Source organism: Calonectris borealis, chromosome 26 (assembly GCF_964195595.1).
Source record: "Calonectris borealis chromosome 26, bCalBor7.hap1.2, whole genome shotgun sequence".
NCBI lineage: Eukaryota > Metazoa > Chordata > Aves > Procellariiformes > Procellariidae > Calonectris > Calonectris borealis.
Window position 1 is genome coordinate 1,913,034 of NC_134337.1, and position 23,632 is coordinate 1,936,665.

Here is a 23,632-nt window from a genome sequence, read left to right on the forward strand (position 1 = left end):
TAGCAACAGGTTTCCCAATATTAAAGGGTAGCAATTTCACATGCTCCCTTACATTCCTGTTCATTTACACAACGACAGCAAAAGCTACAGATGAAACACAGCACATGTTTCTAGACAGGCAAGGCTTTACCACTCCGAAGCTAACTTCTGCAACCACTTCTGTATGATCTTCAGCACATTTGGATGAATATTAATAGAATATACGTCGCTTATCTGAGATGCGGGCACTCTCTGGTCTATGCAAAGGTTGCCAAAGAGCAGTTTGGGGAGTTTCAAGGCAACTCTGATAGAACACAAACACAGAAGCTGACGAGACATTTGCGACCTTGCAAAAACTGCATCCCCCATGGGAAATTTTCCTTGTACTGCTGCTATTTCAGCAGACCCCAAGCACAAAGCCAGAAGTTTTCCAAAAATTAATAGATTGGCCACCTAGCCAGGCTCGCAGCTCTGCCAGCCCAACGCTTTATTTTGCTAATTAAGCTACTTAATATCCCTGTGAGAACTCGGTACATCAAGCTGCTCGACTGGAATATGCTACCGCGCTCCCCTCCAAACTAGGTCTCTGCTTCAGACACACGCTAAATATGCAGGATGAGGCTCAGATCAAAGCTTTCTGTCATCGCTTTGTTTATAAACAACCCAGTACTGGTGCTGCAGGTACGGCTCTGCCCTCCCCCGCTGCCAGCAGCGGGGGAAGCGTCTGAAATCCTCGTCCCCCCCCCGCTCCGGGGCTGAGGACCCGAGGGCTGAGCAACCCACAACCCCGGTCCCCCTCCCGGCTGCGGGCGCCTCGGTGCGGGGCCCGGGGGAAGCCTGGCTCGGCGGCAGGCGAAGGGAAGGGACCGCCGGGCCGGCCCCCCGGGCCCAGCTCCCCCCCGAGCCCGGGCTCCCGGTACCTGGTGCAGGGCTGTCAGCCCGTCCACGTTGGTGGTGTTGATGCGGGCGCCGCGGCCCAGCAGGCGCTTCACCTCCTCGGTGTCCCCGCTGGAGCAGGCGGCCAGGAAGACGGCGCCCTCCTCGAAGCGGACGCGGGACCCCCCGGCGCCGCGATGCCGGCCCCGGCCGCCCCCCGCCGCCACCGGCTCCTGCTCCGTCAGAGAGCCCTTCCAGCGCCGCAGCTGCTCGGCCCGCCGCAGCCGCGCCGACTCGGCCCGCTTCCCGCCCAGGTGCTCCGGCTCCGACATCGCCGCCGCCGCACTGAGGCGCAGGGAGCGCGCCGCACCTCAGCCGGGAGCGGGGCGCAGCGCCCCCGCCGCCATCTTCGCTACGCCCCCGCCGCCGCCGCGCCCGCGCCGCCCGCGCCCCGCGGCATCCCGGGACATGTAGTTCCCGCGGGCGGCGCCGCACCTGCCCGCGGCGCGGACACAGCTCCCGGCGGCCCCCGCGCGCCGCCGCACCTGGGCGCGACCCGGACTACAGCTCCCAGCGGCCCCCGCGAGGGGGCGGCCCCGCCTCCCTTCCCGCCCGGCCGCCATCGCAGCGCCCTGCCCGCCTCCGCCGGCGGCGCCCGGGCCCGGCATCCCGCCTACCCATCGGGGCTGCCGTGTGCGGCCTGGGGAGCCGCGCCCGGCCGTGCCCCCGTCGGCGGGCCAGGGCAGCCCGCGGTGCCCGTGTGGGGACGAGGCGGCTGGGGGGCCAGGGGAGGGTGAGGAGAAATGGCTGGCACGGAAAAGAGCGCCGTCTGTCAGGGAAACCGGACCGATCTGGCGGTCCAGCTGCCCCTCCCGCCCGGGCAGTCGCCCGCCAGGCGGCCGGGAGGATGCCGAGCTTCCAGGGGGGCGGTTTCCAGTTTTTCCCGTAGTTAACCCCAGAGCCTGGCCGTCCCCAGGCGAAGGCGAGCGGTGTTCAGCCGGCACCAGCTCGGGGAGCTGCGGGGCGAGGAGCAGAGCTCTACCGGGACGCAGCGACACCGTCGCCGCAGCCGCCGGGCCCAGCGGGTCTCTGTCCTCCGGGCAGGCGCCCGTGTACCGGCCCGCGGTCGAGGGCGATGACTGTAGGCCCGCAGGCTTCTCCCTTCCAGCTCTCCCTGCTGTAGCCAAACCAAACCGTGAACGTTTTCGGAGGAGATGTTTGGGTTGGCTTCGTTGCGCCTTCTCTGAGCCCCCTCTCGTGGCTGGTGTCCCGCTCGCAGCACCCTGCGGTGCCTGCCTGGCTCTGCTTTGCGAAGGTCTCCCCTGGCAGGCAGCTGAGCACGGTTTTCATTCTGAGTGGAGGGGCTGCCCCTCTTCTTCAGGTTATTTTGCAGTATCAAGCTGCCAAACAGAGGGTTTGCCTCAAATTGTTCGTTAGAGGAATCGCAGAACGAGCACACTGCTAAATGATCAGTGACAAATCCCCCAGACCAGATGGCATTTGCTCATTAGTCTTAAAAAAACCACAGCAGTTTTCAACAGAGTTCCAGGGAAAACCCCAGGAACTACAGTGCAGTGTATCTGATATCCCCAGCATGCAAATTATTGGGAACCACTCTAACGAACAGAGTTAGGAGCCACATTAAGTGCTATTAAATATTCATAGAAATGCCAGCTCATGGTGCATTAGCAGTCTAAAATCGCAAAACTGGAGTTAGGAATTTCTAGGATAGAAATGGTTCAGAGAAAAGCAACAAGGAAAAGGGCTTCACACAACGCGCAGTTTAGTATGGAGCTCCTGACAGCAGGGCAGTAAGGATGCTAGCTGTTCAGGTGGGTTTAAAAGCAACAGGACAAATTAACGACAGTAAATCAATCAAGAGTCATAAATACAAAGTCGCTGTCCTTGGTTGAGAAAGGCCTGTGGCTGCGGGTTGCTGGAGGCTGGGATCCCTCAGCACACGCTCCTGGTGCCTGCAAGAGATGGGGTCATGTTCAGCATGACCAGCTATCGCCTTCCCATGCTTTATATTGCATTCTTCCCAGCGGGATCGGTTATTCATGATGACGAGCATGCTGGGTCCATGCTGGACCAGACCTGGAGCTCCTTAACTTTGTATCTATGGCTTCAAGAATTCAATTACTTCTGGCTGCATGCCAGGCTGACGTGAGCCTTAGCTCTTGCACAGAGTGATGAGCACTCATCACACTAACCATCACGCTAACCACGTTAGCGGTTCAGCTTATGGTTTTGTGAGCGCCTTCCCTACCTGCAATGTGGTAACGGGGCAGGAGGCCATCCCGTTTCCCCCCACAGCTGACAAATCCACCCCACGCTCCTACGAAAACTGCCTGATCGAAACTATCAGCCATTTATGTTTTTAAAACACGCCTTTTATTTTCCTGACAGGAATTTTACCTGGGCATATTTGGAGAGTTTTCTGCATTTGTCTAGGATTCCTGGACATCTGACTAAACTTCTGAATGCCGAGAAGTCCTGCAGAGCCACATCTCATGAGAACTGGCTGTCAATCACACAAACAGTGATCCCAAAACTTCTGGCATACGCACCGTTGCTTCTGGGATGCAGAGCTGCTTTGCACGTGCACAGGTTTGCATGTGTCCCCAGCCTGCGGGATTCCCTCTGCACGCCGGTGGGTCAGCACAGTGCCTTCCTGGAAACGTCGGCTGTCGTGTGCTTCCTGCAGACTGCCTCCACTCTGTAGCAATCGCAGCCAGAAGGATGTCAGCCGAATTCCAGATCTGACTTCTCTTGAAAACGGAATATATCTCCAGACAAAAAAAAAACTTGGCTGGAAGAGGAGACTGTTGTCTGTGACTACGAGCCTCTTGCCATCCTTCCATCATCTCAGATGCCCCGGATCCCTGGCGCGTGTGACTACAGTCCCATCTCTGCTTTCCTATGATCTATTTCTTCAAATTCAGTCTGGCTCTGGCCTTCCTCCTATTTCAGCAAGGAGTTTCTGAATAAAAATTCATTATTCCAGGTCTGCTTCCAGGATGATCAACATGAGAACGCATGGCTTGGCAATGCATCTCCCGGACTCTGAGCAAAAACCATGTCTGTGTGCTCCCAGTGGCTAATATCTTTAAGTACCAATTTCCTTCTTTTCAGTCTCTCTCTGAATTTCCTTTAACTGCTCTATTACAAATAACTGCTTTATTTATAAAATAAAATCACTTTCTGGAATGGTCTAGATTTGTTCTTCTTACTCACGTCTGCCAGAAGCCTGTTTATCTGAAGTTTAAAAAAAAAAAAAATTCCTTGGTCCTTTTATGTTCACTGAAAAATAATCTTGCATCACCAGCCGTGAGAGCCGTGGTGGATCCATGCAGGAATTGGACAGCTTCCGAACTCCTCTCTCTCTGAAGGTTTTGATTGCCCTGACATTATCCTATGACTACTACCGGGTTTGTTTCAAGCTCTTGACAGCATTTTTGGTGCCTTGATTGTTTTTGGTCACTCCTTTCGGCCCCTCTGGTCCCAATCCACTGACCCAGGACACTGTTTGACTTAATCCTCCGGTGTGACCATTCCCAAGCACGCAGCCACGCGAGACCTGGCGCGGTTAAACCGCACCCTTGGTGCTCTGTGAAGCCAAGCAGGTGCTTGAGTCTTTTGGGAAATAAAACTGGAGCGGGTAAAATTCCCAGTTAGAGACTGCGCGCTGACCTGGCGTGGGAAGCTGGGAGACCTGTGGAGAGTCTCACAGCCTTTCCCACTCCCACGTCCCGCTGCCGGTGGAACACTAGATGGCGTGGGGACCCACGGCACCAGCCCAGCTCCGTTCCTGCGCTAACAGAGGAGTCCCTGAAGTGAAAACTTCTGGTCTCCTGCATCCCGTGGGTCTGCTGGATACTGTTGGGTAGATGGGCAGGCTGCAGCAAGCGAAAGGGAAAGGACAGCCAAAGCCGTGGTGCACAGCCCGGGAGAGGCACGTCTGCTGGTTGGGGAAGACGTTGGGAGGTGAGATGTGACGAACTTTGGACTCTGCCCTCCCAGAAAGGGTAGAGAGTGTCCCTCTGTCAGACGGCAAGGCATCCCGCTGTCCGTGCTGGGGAGGGGACGGGCCTGGACCGCACTCACTGCAGATGGGTCTTCACAAGCCTGGTCTCCCCCTCCAGCCCCCTCCAGAGCAAACAGCCCCAAAGCAAAGACCAGAGCCGGAGTTTGCAGCAGTGCACGCTGAATTTTGGGATGCAGGGACCCTTTCTGAAGCTGACGGCCAGCTTTTAATACACCCACCCCACCTCCTCTGGAGGAAAGAAATAGGGGTATGTGAGCCTCCAAAACCTGACAGCCCCTGCCTCACACCGGTGGGAAGCCAGCTGGAGGGGGCAGGTCTGTCCAAGTCTGCTGGAGGCTGGCATCTGCAGCACCATCTCATGCACCGTGTGTTGGACGTCTGAGTCATCTGGCAGAGGTTTCCCAACCTCCGGGGGAAAGGATGCTCATCCCTGCATGCTGTGGTGACGTCAGCTCTGGGGTATGTCTCTAAGTCTCTACAAGGCCTCGGGGAACCCTGTGGAAGTTCGGTGGCCAGCATGACCAACTGCAGTGGGTGATGTCAGCCATGTCACCATCCCTTCACAGTGTGCATCATGGCAACTGGTAATGCCCCGCTCAGTACTATAGCTGTACCCTGTTAACTAAGACCCACACGCTCCCTTCAGTGGGGCCCTGAAGGCCCGGTTAATATGTTCCTAATGCCACTTGTTCCTAATGTCCCCCGACTGATGAGGTGACCTGCTGTGCTGCGAGCTGTTGGATGGGTCACGCCCAGCAAGACTGGGTCCTTCAGGTCACCTCTGCTCTGCTTGTCCGTGCTTGGTCAGGGGCTGGGCTCCCCCAGCAAGCGATGGCCATTCGTGCACGTCGTGCACACCCGGCACGGCAGCACCGCTCCTCTCCCACTTGCAAGACAGAAGGCATCTCGGTCCTCTGCGACAAAAGCCTTCCCTGCACACAGGACGTGAGCAGCACATTCCCCTTGTGATCCTCGCCCCCTTCCTGTGTTCCAGGCCTTGGTTCAGGACCAGGAATTTCTTACCCGGAGTTCAGGGCAAAATTACTGTCGAATCTAATGCCAAAGTTTTCCAGGTCCAAAGGAAGCACCTCCCTGCTGCTGCCCTCCCAGCCCTCCTCCCTTCCTCCAATTTCAGCAATGCACTCCCAGCAGCCGGAGCAGCCAAGGCTCCTCAGCCATCCGGCAAACCGGCTGCCTGCCCTAGGCGAGCCGCTGTGGCTCAGAAGAGGAGAGTGAGTGGGAAGGGTCCCATGAGCCCCAGAGAGCAGTAGACAGCCTCTTCACGCCAGCTGCCTTTTTTCTTTAATCCTACTTACATTTTTCGAGTAGAAAAAGGCCAGCCCAGGCAAGAGAAATTAAGTAGAGCTTTTGCTAACTGCATCTTGGCCTGGCTTGACAATCCTGTCCATGGCCACAGCGATTAGGAGCACTGGAGCATCCAGCTTCTCTCCATCGTCACCTGCTACAGGGGCTGGAAGATCCTTATGGAGCACAGATGCCTCAGGGACTCCCGGGGCAGAGGCTTAGGGTGGGAAGCAACTATAGACACCAGCAAAACTGTTCCCTTCTCCTGGCTTCCCCTCCCGGAGCTCCCTGTGGAGCTGCTCCTGGAAGGAGCTGCCTTTAGCTGGCCTCCAAGTGCAGGTGATGAGCATTGATGGACTGAATCTTCTTTGAAACGTCCAGCACACCAAAAATGCCTAAGAAAGGGAAGATCCTTTCTCTGTCTAGTGCCACCTGGCTCCTGTCCCTGTGTGGGGTTTGCTGGGGACTGGGGAGGGTATCCCGCGCCCCTCCCTGCCCTCCCATTGCAGCCAGCTTCCACGGGCAGTGCCAGTGGGGGCGGGATCCAGGTGGATGTTTCCCAGGGGGATGGAGAGTGGGAGTTTGTACCCCAGCAAGCTGAGAATCAGGCAGGGACGAGCACACAAGGGAATGCCCAAACGCAAACTGGGACTGCAGAGTCCTGCTGGGGGGGTCTGAGCACACAGCAGCAACCAGTGCCTGACAGAAAATTTGGTGCTGGGTCACACTGCAGGGCTTGCACGTGGACCGCCCTTGGCTTTTCACGGTGGAAGCAGCATTACCTGGAGCCTTAGCATGTTTTTTAAAAATTCCTGGGCCTTCGTGGGCTCCCATGTTGCCCTGGCATAGAAACACACAGAAAAAAATGGCAACAGCAGCTTTGTAGTCCAGCAGCCACACTTTCTGTAGGCTGCTCCCGGGATGTTTGGGCACGGAGGGCACTAACGTGTGGTGTGAGGGAACGGCAGGGTCTGTGGGCCATTGGGGAGCTGGAGGCATATCTCTGCTCCTGCAGACACCGAGGTTGCACAGTGCCCTTTTCGCTGCGCAGAGCCCCCCCTTCGCAGCTCCGTAACCCGCCATCCAGCTGTGCTGGAAGTGTTTTCCCACCGCCCCTGCAGCAGCCTTTCCCTCGCAGCTTCGTGCTGTGCTTATTCCTCATCCCCGTGTCCCTGCACCCACAACAGCGTGGTTGCGGTGGGTTCCCACGGGAAGCCGTTGCCAGAGTCGCTCCTGCCCGCCGCGTTCTCTACACCTTCTCTTGCAGCTTTTATTGTATTTTAGAGGAAAACTTCCAGCGTAACAAAACACTGACCTAAATACCTGACAGGTATTACCGATGGCACGTACGCTTGCCAACCAGCCTGCGCGTTTCGGGGAGCCGCCGCGGCTGGCCCCGAAGGGTTCACCCCCCGTCGTGGGGTTCCCAGCGGCGTGGGGCCGACGGGGCGCGGGGGGTGGCAGCGGGGCAGTGCCCGTGCCCGGGGTCGGGGGGGCCGGGGCCGGCGGCGCGGCCGGCCCGCCCGGTGCCCTCCTCCGGGGGCCCTCGGGGCGGCGGCCGCCGTGACATCAGCCCGGGCTGGCGCCGAGCGCAGCGCGCCGCCGCCCCGCGGCCCGCCTTCTCCCGCCGCCAACAAAAGCCCCCGGGCGGCCGCCGGCCCCAGCCCCGCTCCCGACACCGGCCCGGCACAGCCCAGCCCAGCTGCAGGTAGGTGCGGGGCGGGGGCGGCCGCCGGGCCCCGCGGCGCGGAGCGGAGCCCCCTCCCGCGGGCGGCCCCGGTCCCCGCTGCGGAGCCTCCGGGGCTGCCGCTCCTCCCGGCCCGCGGCGGGCAAGCTCTCCATCCCTCCGAGCCGCTGCACGCCCGCCGGCCCCCCCCGCCCAGCCCTCCCCCGGGCAGACCCCGGGCCCTCCGGCTGCGCCCCCCCAGGCACCTCACCTGGGGTGGGATGCGGGGCTGGGGGCTGGAGCGGGGGCACAGAGCCCGCCATGCGCCCATGGGGTGGGCGCGGGTGCGGTGGGGCCCACTGGGGCACGAAACGGCACGAGCATCCGTGCACATGACGCCAGATGCGGAAGCCAAAGCTCTTGCATCAGATCGGGTGAACTTTCCTAACCCAGCGGAGAGCGGGCATCAACGCAGCGCGGTCACTTCCCACCAGGATGCCGGACTTTCCCTCTGCTAAGCGTTACTGTTCCCTTTTTGCAAAGGGAAATCTCAGGGTTCTGGTCTTGGGCTGGGCTGCGAGTGGAGTCCTTGCGCCCCATCCCCTTACCAAAACGCGGGCTCTGCTGTCGCTTCGCTTTGCAGCCTGAATAAAGCTTACACTCGGGGAGACTGAGCCAGCTCGATCCCCTCCGCTGGTGTGGGCTGATGACGCTTTACAGAGGAGTTTTGCATCGCTGAGGGCCTGGCTGGGCACATGCTTAAGCACAGCTTCAGGTGCCGCTTTCCAAACCTCAGAGCAGCAGCGGGGCCAGCGCGTAGGAGGGGGTGTTAATTAGCACTTGGCAAAAATACCAGATGCCGCCAAGTCGCAGTATTAGATATAGGGAGGGATGGACTGGGTGAGAAGGTGCAAGCGTTAAAACAGTATTAGGTGTGAGATCGGCTTTGGACGCTGCACCTCCTGGCTCTTCTGGATTTTGGTGGTGAGGCTGGAAAGGTGTCATAGTGTCTGTGACCGCTTCTAGCCCCGGGGAGGACTTGCTGCTTTGCAAGTAGCTCAGTGCTTGCCGCTGCTCGACAGCCAGCGCGGTGCCTCCCCTGCTCCTGCGGGTCGGTGGGCACCGTTTGTCCAGCCTCGGGCTTGCAGCTGGCCTCTCCTGTCTCCTGGATCGGGAGGACTGGGATGTCAGTGCCTGAACCCTGCCTCTGGAGTGGCTGAGCTCGGCTCCCCGCTCCTGTGAGCCAGCACAAAATGACCAGGACGTGTCCGACTGGAAAAAAGGGCTTTGCAAAAGCTAAAGTGAGCTTGGTCAGATTTTGATACCTGCAGAAGTCAGTAGCTTTTTTTAGCATACCTGAAAATGCTTTTGGCTTTTGTTCTGGATAAAATTGGGATTTTCTTTGAGGAATCCAGTTGTGAGAAGAAACTTTGAAGTTGCCTTTGTAACCAAAGCTGGGGAGCAGTGTGGTCAACAGGCAACGGTGTGTTGGTCCGCAGGCGTGTTGGGGCTGCTGAGCGCTAGCCGATAGCCATGTCTGGCAGGCAGCTCAGCATGGTGCTGGCCTCGCGCTGGCCCCTTCCCTGGCACAGCAAGCCTGAAGGCTACCTTAGCGGTGGCAGCAGAAGTAACGCCTGACTGTGTTGCTTTGGGAACTGTGGAGTAGGTGATCCGTGTGTGAGGATCACTCTGGAGCTTGGAACCTTCTGACTTTCTCTCCTCCACTCCAGGCGAAGCCCTCAGAAATGTCTGATCTGAGAGCTGCATCTCCTGGGTCAGTTCTTTGATTTCTCCCTGGTGATGGTCAGTATTTTGCCCTGTCCCAGTGCTCACCAGTCTCAGGATCCCATTCTCCTCTTGCTCACCAGTTCAACATCGCTGTGTCACAAATGACCTTCATTTATCCTCATTTACACTGTTGGCAGCCCAGAATCTCCTCACGTCACTGTTCCACCCAGCTGATTACATGGCAGGGGACAGGGGGGACAGTTCTAACTTGCCATTTGTAGGGCGCTTATGCCCAGGGGATGTGAAAGCTGCTCCGTGACAGATGCCATTTGTCTGGGGCAGAGAGTCACCCATGGGCCCCATTGCAGTTATGGGCGCTGAACCCCTGATGCCCTGTCCCGGTGATTTCCCACGTGGTGTTAGGTGGATCCCCATGAGCGGGTCCCTTTCTGCCCTGCCCACAGGCCTCAGCTGTCTAGGTGCCTGCTTCTTCCAATTTCTGCTCATTTCATGGCTGTGCCAGCTGCTCTCTAAACTGGAAGGCGCTAATCAGACCCCAGGGCTTGGGGCTCCTACTATGGTTTGACTTGTCCCTTTGCCAGGCCATGTAATAATCCCGCGTGGACTGCTGTGAACATCATTAGGAGTTAATTTTGTGCAGCACTGATGGTGCTTTTCTGCCATCCACTTGTATTAACACTCTCACTGTAAAAGAAAAAGAACCTTTTACCTGGGCCAGCATGAGTCTCCTGTTCCTCAGTGATCTCCACCAAGCACAAAGTGATTGCTCTGCAATTGCTGTAGGATTTTTGTAGAACATCTGGGTACATAGGTGGGAAAGGTTTTCCAGCTATTGCAGAAGCTCAAACGGTTGCGCTGACATCCCAGTGGCTGCGGGTAAAGTTCGTTAGAGGGTGAAGGAGGAGAACCTGCACTGCTCTGAGTGCTCCTGTAGTACTGAAGCTGTGTGCACACGGCAGCCGGTGCTGCTTTAGCTCTGGCAGTTAAAAACCAGCTGCCCTCCGGCAGGTAAAACCGTGTTGTCAGCTCTGGTGTGAGTGACGTGAGGATGCTGATCTCTCAGCCCACTGTAAGGAGAGGGTGACCGTGTGTTCCTACTGCCTGTCGGCTTGGCTTCATCTGCTCACTGCTTTCCCTTACAGGTCAGGTTTAGATGACATCCCAAAGCACCAGGACGTACTGGTTCCATACTGGTTTACGCCTGGTTGTTCAGCGTAGCTTAGACTGCCTCCCAAACTGGGGCAACACAAGCCCATCTGAAACATGAGTGAGTCTGTAGCTTACATTTGACCCGGTGAACTGTACTGCTGCAAAGTCAGACATCAGACCCTGAAATCAGAGTTAATCTCCAAAAAGTGTCAGACTTGTGTGGTTCTGCAAAAGCCTCACTTGTGTCTATGCTTCCCAGCAATACCGCTATTAATAAAAGGATGGTATCTTGTTTTTTGAGGTTCCTTGCCTTTTCCAGAGTGGATGATGGACCATCTCCGGGGCCGAGCCATGCTTGGCACAGAGGATGCTGTCTGTAGGGCTCTGGTTGTGTTTGCTGCGAAGTTGTGGTACCTGGGAAGTGGAGCTGCAGGAGAGAGGAAAATAATCTCGGTTTTTGCCAGCCTCTTGCCTGTGCTCAGTGAGATCTCCGGCTGCAGGACAGTCACCTCCTGTTCCTTGTTCTGCCTGGGTCTAATAGCTAGAATACTTTGGAGAAGTGCGACTGCGGTCAGTAAGTGTTGCAATTGGACAGAATACGGTGCTCGGCTCCATGGTGCAAAGTACTCTGAAAAAAGTCAAAAGGGTTGCAAACCCTGCAACATATCTTAAAGTAGTCGTTAATTAGGGAATTGGGATGATGGGTCTGTCTGGATGGCTATTGTAAGGATTTTGCTTCTGAGACGGCTGGTGCAGGTCCCAGGCTCTGTGAGCAGGATGCTCTTATTCTTTTTTTTCCTGCTGATGCTGACCTGCAGCATAAACTGCTTTTTGGTCTCTTGTGTGGCCTGCCGGCCTCTCAGCATGTGCCTGTGTATGTTGTGGACTAAGAGGGAATTCCGTGCAACTTAAATCTTGTCTCAGGCTTTCTCTGTGCCCAGCTGTGAGCTATCACAAGCCCAAGTATCCCAGGACAAACTCACTTTTATGGTTCCTCTCCATAAAAAAATCCATCCCGGTGTGTGCCAGGAGGTCTTGCTGGGATGTGGCTTTGCCTGGGCTGCATCTGTGCTGCCTGGTGCTTCATGGTGGGAGTCACCTGCCGAAATCGCAGTGAAGTTGTTTAAACTGCGTGGAGGCACCTGCAACCTTCCCATGGGGGATGGAGGAAAATAAGCAGCAAAAGGTCTTGATATCCTCCTGGGGCAAACCTTTTCTCCCCTGTAGACTTACAGGCGGCTCAGAGGAAGGTGTCCCCGCTGCCAATGTCTCGGTTTGGGCAGATGAACCCTGCTGTTGGGGACACACAGAGCCTCTTCCTTCGCTGCTGCTCTAAAGGGGAAAAAATGTGCCATGGAGGCAAAGGGGAGCAGCTGGCTCCAAACCACACTGGGCAGTTTGTCCCTGAGCGTGCTTGCAGATGCCCTGGCTGTGGAGCAGGGAGCGATGGCAGGAATACTCCTGCATGAGGCTGCCCACCAAAATCACGGCTGGTGGCTCCCAGAGATGGGCTCTGCCAGCTCTCGTGTTCGGAAAGGGATGGGGGACCCAGGCAAACTGTGTCCAGCGTTGTGTTATTCCTGACAAGGGGTCTGATGCAGGTGGGCACGGGTGGAAAAGGGACCAGTGGGCTCCCACGCTGTGTGGGCGTGGGCATCTCTGCTGCCTGGGCTGGCAGGGGGATGCTGCTGGATGTTTCTGCCCTCCAAGGAAACTCCTGAACCAGGTCGGGCCCTCCTCCCGGTGCAGGGGGAAAAAACAGGCTCTGGAGAGAAACAGTTTGTGTCCTTTTAAGGCAATGCAAAGGCTGGGACTGGAACGATCAGGCTGGAAGGGAGGGATTTGGCACGGGCTGCGCGGTGGTGGGAAGCCCAGCCTGCAGGGCGTTCGGAAAAGAGACTTCCCGGCTGCTGCGATCACACCCCAAACCCAGCTCCTTGGATCCCTGGAGCCGGCGCAGCCTCCCCTCCAGCCCCCGCTCCGGCACCCTCCGCAGCTCCGTCTGTCCGTCCCGTGCTGAGACCTCCGTGTGTCCAAGAGCCGGGAGCCGCGGCCAGGCAGTGTGTGCCAGCCCTGACCCGCGCCCTGCCTGCCCTGCCTGCCCTGCCTGCCCTGCCTGCTATTGTAACCAGGCTGGGATCAATTTCCCTTTTCTGTTTCCTGACCAAATACTCCAGGGCAGAGCTCGACTTCCCCATGTGCTGGAAGGTGCAGAGGTCTCGCTGTGCCTGTGAGCTGAGGGTTTGCAGCGCTTTGTCCTCCCTCATCTCTCTGGTGTTTATACAGCCCCCAGTGCCGTTGTGTTTAGCATCCATCCCCCTGCCTGCCTGCCAGGCAGGACAGTGCCGCTGGCTCAGTCCTGGGTGGGGGACTGGAGACCCAGAGATGGGGCTTCAGCTGCCCGCCGTGACCCAGGGATTCGGAGCTGCTGGAGGAGCTGCTCAAAGGCTGTGCCCCCGGTGTGCCCTGGCAGACCCGGATCCCCTTCCTCATAGCCACGCAGCCAAGCCAAGGGAGGTGACGAGATCCTGCGCATGCTGTGGGGTGGCACACAGCGTAGTGTGAGAACGGTGTTTGGTTTTGGGGACCTTGTCCTGCTGCTTTAGCTGTTCAGGAGTCGGGAAGCACACAGCTGTGCCTGCAAAGGGGAGGGAGACTTCTGCTGCCTGTCCCCTTGTGGGAGCAGGATGGAGAATTACAGAAGTGTTGATGGAGAGAGGCCGCTGGAGACCTCCCAAGCTGCAGCTTGTGCCCATTGACCCTTCTCATATCATTGGGCACCACCAAAAAGTGTTTTGTTTTGTTGTCTTTGTAGCAACCCCAGGTTGCTGTTAGATCCTCCTTAACCTCCTCTTGGCCACAGTTAACCAGCCTGCCTCCCTCAGCATCTCCTTGTAGGACTTTGTTGTTTGAATGTCTTGAGGTTTATGTTGGCCCCATCTTCAAAAGTATCAAGGCCCTTCTGTGTTGGAGCTCTGCCTCTTGTGTTAGCTGCTCACGGTATTTTGGGGTTATCTGCAAATTTCCAGATCAAGGGGCCTCTTGATCATGTCTCATCAGATACATTTCAGGAAAGAGGAGAGAGAAATAGAAGCATTTATGTCTTGCCAAGGAGCTGCATGGTAGCTTTGGCTGGTGCTCAGGTGTTTGCCCTGCACGTGAGCCTGTGTCCCCAGGGCTGCTGATTTCCCAGCCTCCGTGACAGTAGCTGCAGTCCTGGAGGAGACTGAGATGCCAGAGTACAGGGGGAACCTGTGAGCAGTTGGCCAGGCAAGGCACAGGCTAACGATGCTATGGGGGACACGGCGCCAGAGCCTGCTGTGTTTGGTGGTATCAGGGGTCAGCTCCTGCCCCTTGGGCAACCCTGACTATACCCCTGCCCCGTGGTGGCAGAAATGGAAGAGGTGTTCAGGGAGGAGAAGCTGGAACTGTTTCCAGCTGGGGTGATGACAACCTGTACACTCTCCAGCACCAAGGATCAGGCACCGTGGCCGTTGCTGCGTTGCGCTGTCGAGGGGTAATAGCAGGGCTGTGATCTAACGAGGTGCCGGCGCTGTGGGTACCTCTGTGAGTGCCGTCTCCCATCATTGTCCCGCTTCCTCCCTTTTCCTGGCACAGAAGGGAGCTGTGAGGTCCCACGGCTTCCAGGACAGGGGGATTTCTGCTGCTCCTGGCTGGCAGGACGGGTGGTCCCCAGGAGGCAGCTGATGCTGCTGGGTGCTGTGACAATGGGTCCCATGGGCATCCTGAGTTCTGCTAATTCTGCTGATTACCAGCCCTGCGAATCTGTGCAAAGAGCAAACATCCGTGGGTGGTCTCCGCATGTGCGGATGTGGAACGGCTGCTGGAGCACCGCGGGCGGGTGCCCGCTCCGGCTGCCTCGCTCTGCCCCGTCCCTGCCTCCTGCCCGGCCAGCACCCTGCCTGGCCTCCCGCCCTGACGCTGTTTCTGCCTCTGCTTTTTCTGCAAGGATGCCAAACTGGGGAGGAGGAAAGAAGTGTGGCGTGTGCCAGAAGGCTGTGTACTTCGCCGAGGAGGTGCAATGTGAAGGCAGCAGCTTCCACAAGTCCTGCTTCTTGTGCAGTGAGTACCAGCCCTTCCCTCGCCCCTCCGCCCTGCTTCCCGGCTCTCCGCTGGCTGGGCGCCCCGTCATGTCCTGTTTATGGGCCGTGTAAACGCTCATTAGGATTCCTCTACAAACAGCCGGGCTGTGGGAGCCGTATGGCAGGCTTTCTGCTTTTCTCCAGACTTGGAAGTTCTGCTGAAGGAACACAGATCATCCCAGGACACCACGGGCCATCCAAGCTGTCAGGGCTGACCTCAGCCAGCACCCACACAGAGACTTAGTCTGTGCCTACACCAGGGAAAGGCTAGGCTGAGTCGTCTAGACTATCTCCAGATGTTCAAGACTGGAGCATGAGACAGGGACTCTCCAAACAGTGGTAGCACGAGATCGCATGCACTGCTCTGGGGTGATGCTAGCTTTAGTCTTCTGAGTGGCTTTGCCACTTTGGGAACTGGCATGGGACCTGCCCCTGTGTCTCAGGAGATGATGGGAAGAAGATGTGGTCCTGGCCTGGCCCTTCTGCTGACGGAAGGCCTACTGTGAAGTGCTAAAGCATCACCTCCAGCCTGCCTGGAAATCTGCTATTGCGGAGAGTCTCTCTGTTGTATGTTTGGACCCAAGTGTCACCTCCAGGGAAGGGCAGCAGAACAGGGTCTGGCTGTGGATTAACTCAGTGCAGAGGTCCCTTCCTCTGCCTGCTCTGCTGGAACCTACAAATCCTCTTGGGTTCACGCTGCAGGTCCCCAGAAACCCTTCCTGTCCCTTTGGGAATACCAGGGCAGCAGTGCAGGGACAGGCGAGTAGTTGCTGAGAGCAGCTCCTTAAACCTGGGGCATCCACATCTAGGGGGGCTGCAGGACCTTTGAACAAAAAGGTGACCCCTGTCCTTAGCCTGTGTTTTACCAGATTTCTGTCCCCTGCCCTTGAAGACTATCACGTAACAGAACTAGCGATTCTCATGTGTTAGCAGGAGTGTGCATATTGCTTGTGTCCACTGATGGCTCATCGACTCGCTACTCCTGCTGCTCTGCGACAGATGCAGAAGTGCATCTTCAGAGCTGTCCTTGCCGCAAGGTCCCGCTGAGGTTTAACATTTTCTCAGCTGCTCCCTGTACCCTGTTCCCAGCCTCACCATCCCATTGCAGCAGGGAGCACAGATATGTCTTTTCCATACGGGCAGCAAGCAGAGGTCTATGAACAGGCACACAGCTAGAACTACTCTCAGTAGACCTATTCCAGCAGGGGAATACCAGTGTCCTCATGGGGCCGATCCCTGCCGTGCTCCCGTGTCCACCTGGCAGGGATACTGGATACCTCTTGGCCAGCCTGCCTGGGACGCGGCGTGCGCAGATGGATGCAGATGTGAGAGGGAGAGGCTGTTGCCGCGTCTCTGCTCCCTGCGCGGTGTGAAGGGTGGCCAGCGCGGCCGGTAGCCCTCGTGCGTGGGAGTTTCCAGGCTGGAAACCTTGCTTTGGCTTGAAAGAACTAAGAAGGGGAGTTGCGGAGAGGCTTCCCCCGGGCGGGCAGGGGGGTGGCAGGCTGTGTCCTTGTTGCGGCCGCTCTCTGCAGCAGGAAGTCGTTTCTTCTGCAGCCTCAGATAAGGAGGGTGGGGAATGTTACGCTGATCTCTGCCCCCACCACTGGCCTTTACTGTCTGAGTCCGTATCAGTGAAGGACCCCAGTATGGGGACTCGGCCCCCATTGCACTGTATCTGTCCTTCCCCACGACCCCTCAGCACAGCTGGATTGCTTAGGGAAAGCTGCTGCCGTGCGCTGCTGGCACCCAGGGTGCGGGGCAGGCCTCCAGGAGCCACAAAATCAGGCAAAAGGCATTGCTTCGAGAAGGGAATACCCAGCCGAAGCGGGGAAGAAGGTCATCCCATGTCTGCTCATGGAAGCAAGTCACCAGGAGTGGCCCAGAGCCGACTGCAGCCGGGGCTCCTGTCCCCGTGCTTTGCAGACGTACGTAATCACGCTCCACACGTACCCCAGCAGTTCTGCCCGTCCCGGCTGCGGGCTCCCCAGTTCAGACCGTGGCTTGCATGCCAGCCCACAGTGCTGCCTGCCGTTCCCAGTCCCGTGCCACAGGCTGCGGGTGATGCTGAGCCGCACCGAACTCCTGCGTTCCCAGCCTGTTCCCCAGTGCTGCGTTTGGGCCTCATCAGGGAACTTGAAGTCATTATCTTTAGGGGAGAAAAACAAATACTTTGACCTGATCTGACAAAAAAAAAACCAAAAAGGAGCCAAACCTACCACAGTGCATTAGAAGTGGAGATCGGCTCAGGGAGCGACTTGGTGATTGACTCAGTGGCATCGATCCAGCTGAGTCAACAGTACCCGGCAGACGTACTGTAATGAGGCCTCTGAAAGTAGCAGCAGCTCTTGTCTAATTGTTTTGTGGAGCAACTCCACTGCTCTTAAAAAAACAAAGGGTCCTTAACTTCATGAGTGCTGCGCTGGAATTTCTGCAATGCAGAAACCCGGGAGCTGGGGGCTGATTTCTAGGAAGCAGACCGGGAAGGAATTTTTCTGCTGCCTCTTGAAGTGTCTGTGGCTCGTGCAGATGAGGAACTGTGAAAGCTTAGGTTAGAGCTCTAAATCCACCCAGCACAGTGGGAGAGAAAGACAGATGCCATTGAGATCATTCACTCCCACCCCTAGGACAAAGCTCTTTAAGCCTGCCAGTAAAAGTGCCCAGATTCCCCTCCTGGGGGGTCTGTCTGAATGCAGCGTTGCTCCTGATGAGCTCCAGGGTACTGCAGAGACCACCCCAACACCATTAGCCTGGCAGCTACAGGACCAGTTTACCAGAGCTGGTCTTTCTCAGCAGGGATGCGTGCTCCATCCCCAGCTCCTGCTGTGGTGGGATGGGGGAGCTCGGAGCCAGGAGAGGACCCTGCCAGATCCTCCTTAGATGGCAGGAGACGTTTCCCTTTCCACCTCCTTCTCCCAGCAGCAGCGCACGGGGTTCTCTGCGGCCCCGGAGGAGAGCACCATATTTAGTAATTGGGCCGAGGAAGGCTGCCTCTCGCCCCCGCCTTTAGTGCCGCGGTTTGCGCTGCTCCCAGGGGAGAGCTCTGCTGTGTTTGCATTCCTGCGATATTGGTAAAGGCCGAGAAACTTTTCTGCTGGTGAGCTGGGAGCCTCGACATTTAAGGCATGTAAGCAGGATAGAGGAAGGCTGTGTCGCAGCTGTAACAGGATCTGCTTCGGGGCTGGCTGCCAGCGCTGTGGACTCTGCCCCAGGCATCTGGATCCTGCACCGGGCAGGTAAACACTGGAGATCACTGCGGGCTCCCTTTGGGTGCTGCTCGCCTCCCGCTCTGGCTTGCTGGGCGGCATGTTCCAGGAAGGATTTGGAAGCCAATGTGGAGGCTGAGATCAGAGCTGGGATATGAGTCAGGAAAACCTAAAAATCGGGAGAAGAGTCTGTGTGGCCTGAGCCCAGCACCAAGCTCAAGCTCTGGATGGGCTCAGCTGGGACCCCGCGCCTGGCTGCTGTCTCCTCCTGTCCCATCTTAGGTCCCGTATTGATGCCCAAGGCTTGAACACCCAGCTGAGTTAATGTTCCTCACCTGAGACCACCCTATGCACACACCGTAATCACGTCATGGACCAGGGGTGACACAGGTTAGCATGAATATCTTCCATTGTGGTCTCAGGGTCTGGAGAGTCAACTGTGCACAATAGCGTAATGTGCCGAAATACCGACAGTCCATCAGCTGTGGAAATGGCTGCAGGTCTGCTTTTAGTCTGTCTAAACACGAGGAAAAATAGATTTGCTTACATGGCTTTCCCCCAAGTGCCTATCGCTGCGTATTTGCAGCAGACTAGGAGTGTGGCAGAGCTGCAGCTGCGGTGGGGCAGAGGTGTCCATCCCTGTCTTGTGAATCCTGCGGTGATTTGTAGGGAAATTTCAGCCCCCCCCCATTTAAGTGCATCTCCAGGATACCAGCACCAAGAGGGTTAACAGAGCTTTTTCTTAGTATCAACCCTGTAGCTCTGGTGGTTGCTTCCTTTTAAAGCCAGACAATGTTCTTGTTGTGATCCTTATCTCTGGCTGCTTTGCATGCACTCCCTTAACGTTAACGAGGGTCTTGTCTAGGGTTTCCTTGCTCCTTGAAAGCTGAGCTGTACTCTCCCTTGTGCGGACTTGTTTTCTCCAGCAAACTAGTGAGCTCTGGATGTGCAGGCTCACGGCACGGCCCTCCCCTCTTTTCTAGTGGTCTGTAAGAAGAACTTGGACAGCACCACTGTTGCTGTGCACGGCGAGGAGATCTACTGCAAGTCCTGCTACGGCAAGAAGTACGGCCCCAAGGGCTATGGATACGGGCAGGGAGCAGGGACCCTGAGCACTGACAAGGGCGAGTCTCTGGGAATCAAATATGAAGAGTGAGTTTAACTTTGTTTTTGAAACTGGGGCTGTTGTGGGCACCTTCTCCCCCACATCTGTCTGCTCGCGATGCTTGGCTGTGCAGCCCATGCTGAACTTCCAGCAGTTCCTCATCTGGAGGGTGCCGTGGGCTGCCCTGCCTTTCTGCTCCTCGGGGGAAACCCGCTGAACCCTATTTGCAGGGTGGGATGGGGCTTGATGGGACACGTCCCCATTGCCTGAGCATGCTGCCCATCCCCTCCCAGCACACAGCCGTGAGGCTGAAGTTTCCATGGGGCTGAACACATTGTGCCTAAAGCTCCGGGCTCTTCAAAACTAGGCTGGGATTTGTGATCCCATAGCACTTCCCTCCTCCGTCCTGCTTGTGCAGCCCTGATGATGAACTCCCTCCCATCCACAGGGGCCAGCCCCACCGACCCACCAACCCTAATGCATCCAGAATGGCCCAGAAAGTCGGAGGTGCTGATGGGTGCCCTCGCTGTGGTCAGGCGGTGTATGCAGCCGAGAAGGTGATTGGAGCTGGAAAGGTAAGAAGGGGGACGGAGTGGATGGGGCACGCACGTGCCACAAGTTGCTGTGTGGCAGGAAGACCTTCAGAGAAGGTCTTGACCTGACCCACAGGCTGCTGCAGGCTGGGCTGCCAGTGCCTCCAGCCAGGGCTGGGCTTGGGGTCCAGTGGCCATGCTCACCTGGAAGCCTGGCACCAAAAGGAGAGCTGGGCATGTCTGGAAACCAGGTTCTCCAGGCTGCATTGCTCTTACAGACTTGTAGGTGGGAGAGAAATACATTTTATACTAAATATTCGGAGCACTGCTCAGCAGAGGTCACAGTGGACGTCCCTGCTGTTAGATGTGTTGGGAGGTTGAGCAGCGATGTGGGCCACGGCCACTGCCACCGCTAACTGAACAAGTGCAACGTCCAGCGAGCCTTCTCCACCCTCGCCGCAGGCTGGGATGCCGCAGCCCAAATTCGGGACAGGGAATGAATTCCAGTGGTCAGCGCTGCCCATAGGCAGGGCAGGGTGGTTGGAGGTGTGGGCACGGGCTGGGTGCATCTCTTTTGGGCTGTTCTGCTGGCGGACTGGGTCTGCTCAGGGTCAGATGTAAAGGGTACCCTGCAACAGTCCTAGACTTCCTCCGTCAAGTTCATCACTTCACCAGGGTCCTATGTGTCCCGAGCTGTGGCCTTATCCCGAGCTCTGGGAAGCATAGTAAGGCTTGGGGACACCATCTGGTCTGTCAGCCCTGGGACCCTGGGTGAGGTCCCTCTCTCGAAGCAGCCTTCCCCCGAGGTCGGGTACACGTGCAGAGCTTGCCGAGGCAGCCGGGTCAGGCTGCTTGGCTTTGTGCCGCAGGGGACGGGACGGCCGTGCTGGGAAAGCCTCACCGCCTCGCTGGTGACGTTGGGTCACCCCTGCTGTGCTCCATCCTCCCTGGGGTTTCTGTGTTTGTCCTCTGTCCCCAGAGAAAGGAGAGGAGGCATCTGGTCAACAGAAAGAGCCTCCCAGCATCATCATAGCCCAGCTGGCAGCGCAGGGATTTGTGATGGACACGTTGAGGGTCAGCCCAGGGTCAGAAGCCAAACTTACCCTTAAAATCATGATCTGAGCTTCCTGGTAGGCTTCTGGGGTCGATGTTTACAGGGAACCAAAGCTGGCAAAGCAATTACGATCAATCAAACGTGGAGAGGATTCCAGAGCATGTATTTCATGTGCTAATGTTTGCTGGGTGACTCCATCTGCTACCTCCCCCTCCAGCCCTCTAATTTCACATTTTCTTCCAAAAAAGGTTTCATGTTTTCCAAAGTGTTTATTTAAATTCCTCTGTGAGCAGCTCTGGCTACTCTAGGTCTGCTCAAAGGCTGTGAGCTCATTTATCCCCAGAGGACTGGCGGAGTCGTGGGGGGAGTTTTATTTTTAAACACTGGCTGGTTTCTGCATTCTTAGTATCTGTTCGCTGCCCTCCTTGGAGCTGAAGTTGTGTGGGGGCAGGTGTCCCAACCCGGCTCCCACCCCCAGGCTAACGTACAGCAGCGGTGGATCTCAGCTGGATAACTCGGGGGGTTTATCGTGGTGCTTCAGAGAGGACAACCTCCAAAGAGGGGGGTGATTGCTCCGTACAAATTATTGTACAAATTATTGTACCAATGACCGCTGCGAGTGGGAGCGAAAGCTCTCTAAAACCAGATCGGCATGGGAGCAGTGGCCACACTTGCCGTTTCCTCTCTGTATCTTCCCCCGGGGCTGGGAGGACTGCTCTTTCCAGAGAAAAGCTTTCATCCCGTTCAGATCTCTTTGCCAACCGCTTTGGGTCAGAAACAGAAAATTGACCCCGTTTGGTAGCCAAAGCATCGCTGCCCTGTCCCCGGGCGTTGTCTGACCGGGCTCTGCTTCTGTCCCGCAGTCCTGGCACAAGTCCTGCTTCCGCTGTGCCAAGTGTGGCAAAAGCCTGGAGTCCACCACCCTGGCAGACAAAGATGGGGAGATCTACTGCAAAGGTGAGTGCCACCTTCCTCGCTGGCTTGTCCTGGACTCCGAAGGGGGAAAACCCCTGTGCAGGGAACCGGGATGGGACTGAGGTCTGGGGAGCTGGTGGCCCCAGCAGCTGCCTATGGGGGCTGGCCACAGAGCTGGGGGGTTTCCCGCTGTGCCTGGGGCCTCTCTCTTTGGCCAACAAGTACAGCAAACCCTGTCCTGTGTCGGCAATGCCTGCTTCGAGAGGAGGACCCGCGCGTGTTCATCTGCCGGCCGTACCCGTTTCTCCTTTCCCGTCCTCTGCAGGTTGCTACGCCAAGAACTTCGGTCCCAAGGGCTTTGGCTTTGGGCAAGGCGCCGGGGCACTCGTCCACTCCCAGTGAGGCACCAGGAGCCAGGCTCTCCGCTCGCTCAGGGCTTGTCCAGACCCTTCCCGCACCCGCAGTGACCATCCTCACCATCATCAATAACCACCCGCTGCTTCACAGCACGAGCCCCTTCCTCCCCGCCCCACCCCAGCGCACCCCGAAGCTGCGGTGGGAGCCCCAGCATCGTCCCCATCGGGTCCTGCTGGTGAGGGTGCCGGTGAGGAGACAGCTCGCACCCACCCGCAGCGAGGCCCGTGTGCCCAAAACGTTCTGCTCCGCGTTGCCTGTCCTGCTCCGCGTTGCCCATCCTGCAGGGATGCAAGCTCAGCCGTGCCGTGCCGTCTCACCGAGCAAGCAATAAACATCAAAGCTGACCCACGCCTGGCCTTGCCGAAGAGTTTATTCCCCATCTGGGGCTGAGGAGGTGCACTGGGTGACCAGAGCTGGAGGACAGGAGGTAGAGGGAGGATGGGAAATGTTTGCAATCGTGGCTTGCAATTAAAGCACAAAGGCAGGAACTGTTCGGTGCGATTTGACGTGGCCCAGCTGTGGCCAGCTGAGCTCTGTGGGTCGGCGGGGCCAGGCTCTCCCCCTGCTCCCGCGGTGGGTAACCATTTCAGAAGCAGCGGTTGATGCGGGGGGGCCCAGGACAGACCTTCCCGGGTGTGTCCGTAGCACCACACGTGCGCACGCCCTATCGAAACCCCTATCAGTGCTTTTACCTGGCGCCTCTCCAAACAGGCGTGCCCAGCAGTGCTGGATAATTAACAACTTTTCACCTACTCCCTGTGTTTTTAGCAGTACCGTGGATCATTAAGCCGTCAGTTTGGCAGCTTCCCAGATTTAATTCATTTTCATCTAAACTCTTTACTTTCTTTCTGTGATTCTCTCGTTTGACTGGTGTGACATGCCCACCAGATCAGCCTCACTGCAGCTTACAGTTGTGAACTCCACAGGGAGTTTAGTTTTGGGGTTTTTTTTAACATTACAAACTTTGTAGTTGAGTAAATTGAGATGGCTAGTGTTTTGAGAAGCACAACAGAGGCAGAAATCGTTTTGTGGGGCAGGATTTGGGCTCCCTCATCAACTTAAGCACCTTCTCCCATTTATCACACCCTCGGTTTTTACACGACATTTTGGAAGCTGAGGTGGGCAGCGTGCTCTTTAAGCATCTCCAGAAATCCTCTCCCCAGGTTTCCCTGCCTGGGACCCAAATTCTAGCTGGCCCCATTGCCCTGGGGTGCGTGGTTGGGGTTTGGTGAGACGATAGCAGATGGCACTCGGTGTGCGGAGCGGACGGCCCAGGCTCGGGGATGCAGTAGTGGGTCAGGAGCTGTAGCGCAGTGGGTTCACGCACCACCCTCGGTGTGGGGACCGAAACCTGGCTCCCTTGCTTGGCAGAGGCTCTGCTCCCCTGCGGAGGCGTGGGGGGTTAGGAAGCTGCCTGCTTTCTCCGGGAGCGCGGGGTGGATGCTGTGCTGCTGCGGCATTTCAACTGGATGTACGCAGGCAGGGGTTGCACCCAAGCAACACTGTTTAGTCAATAAAGCTAGAACAAGT

At 57.2% G+C, this 23,632-nt stretch overlaps 2 protein-coding genes across 6 annotated transcripts in view; one reads left to right on the plus strand and one right to left on the minus strand.

The window, feature by feature from the left end:
* The window catches only part of PPP1R12B (protein phosphatase 1 regulatory subunit 12B), a 126,675-nt gene extending 125,398 nt beyond the window's left edge, over positions 1-1,277 (minus strand). For 4 of the 5 annotated variants that reach the window (XM_075174401.1, XM_075174400.1, XM_075174404.1 and 1 more), the window contains exon 1: positions 900-1,277. In XM_075174401.1, coding sequence (XP_075030502.1) covers positions 900-1,187 — 288 coding nt within the window. In that variant the 5' untranslated portion in view covers positions 1,188-1,277. The remainder of the gene's footprint in view (positions 1-899) is intronic. The other variant, XR_012677399.1, reaches the window with a different exon arrangement.
* A 6,488-nt stretch (positions 1,278-7,765) lies between these two features.
* CSRP1 (cysteine and glycine rich protein 1) lies at positions 7,766-22,451 on the plus strand. Its single transcript, XM_075174542.1, has 6 exons — positions 7,766-7,916; positions 14,743-14,855; positions 19,062-19,230; positions 19,632-19,758; positions 21,634-21,727; positions 22,011-22,451. The coding sequence occupies exons 2-6, from the start codon at positions 14,744-14,746 to the stop codon at positions 22,085-22,087; spliced, it is 579 nt and encodes a 192-aa protein (XP_075030643.1). The 5' UTR covers positions 7,766-7,916; position 14,743; the 3' UTR covers positions 22,088-22,451.
* The last annotated feature ends 1,181 nt before the right edge of the window (positions 22,452-23,632 follow it).

Excerpts from the sequence above, each read along its gene's own strand:
- CSRP1 (XM_075174542.1), top strand. The coding sequence starts at position 14,744 with ATGCCAAACTGGGGAGGAGGAAAGAAGTGTGGCGTGTGCCAGAAGGCT. Across the intron at positions 19,231-19,631 it reads CTGGGAATCAAATATGAAGA|GGGCCAGCCCCACCGACCCA; the intron begins GTGAGTTTAACT and ends TCCCATCCACAG. Across the intron at positions 19,759-21,633 it reads AGGTGATTGGAGCTGGAAAG|TCCTGGCACAAGTCCTGCTT; the intron begins GTAAGAAGGGGG and ends TCTGTCCCGCAG.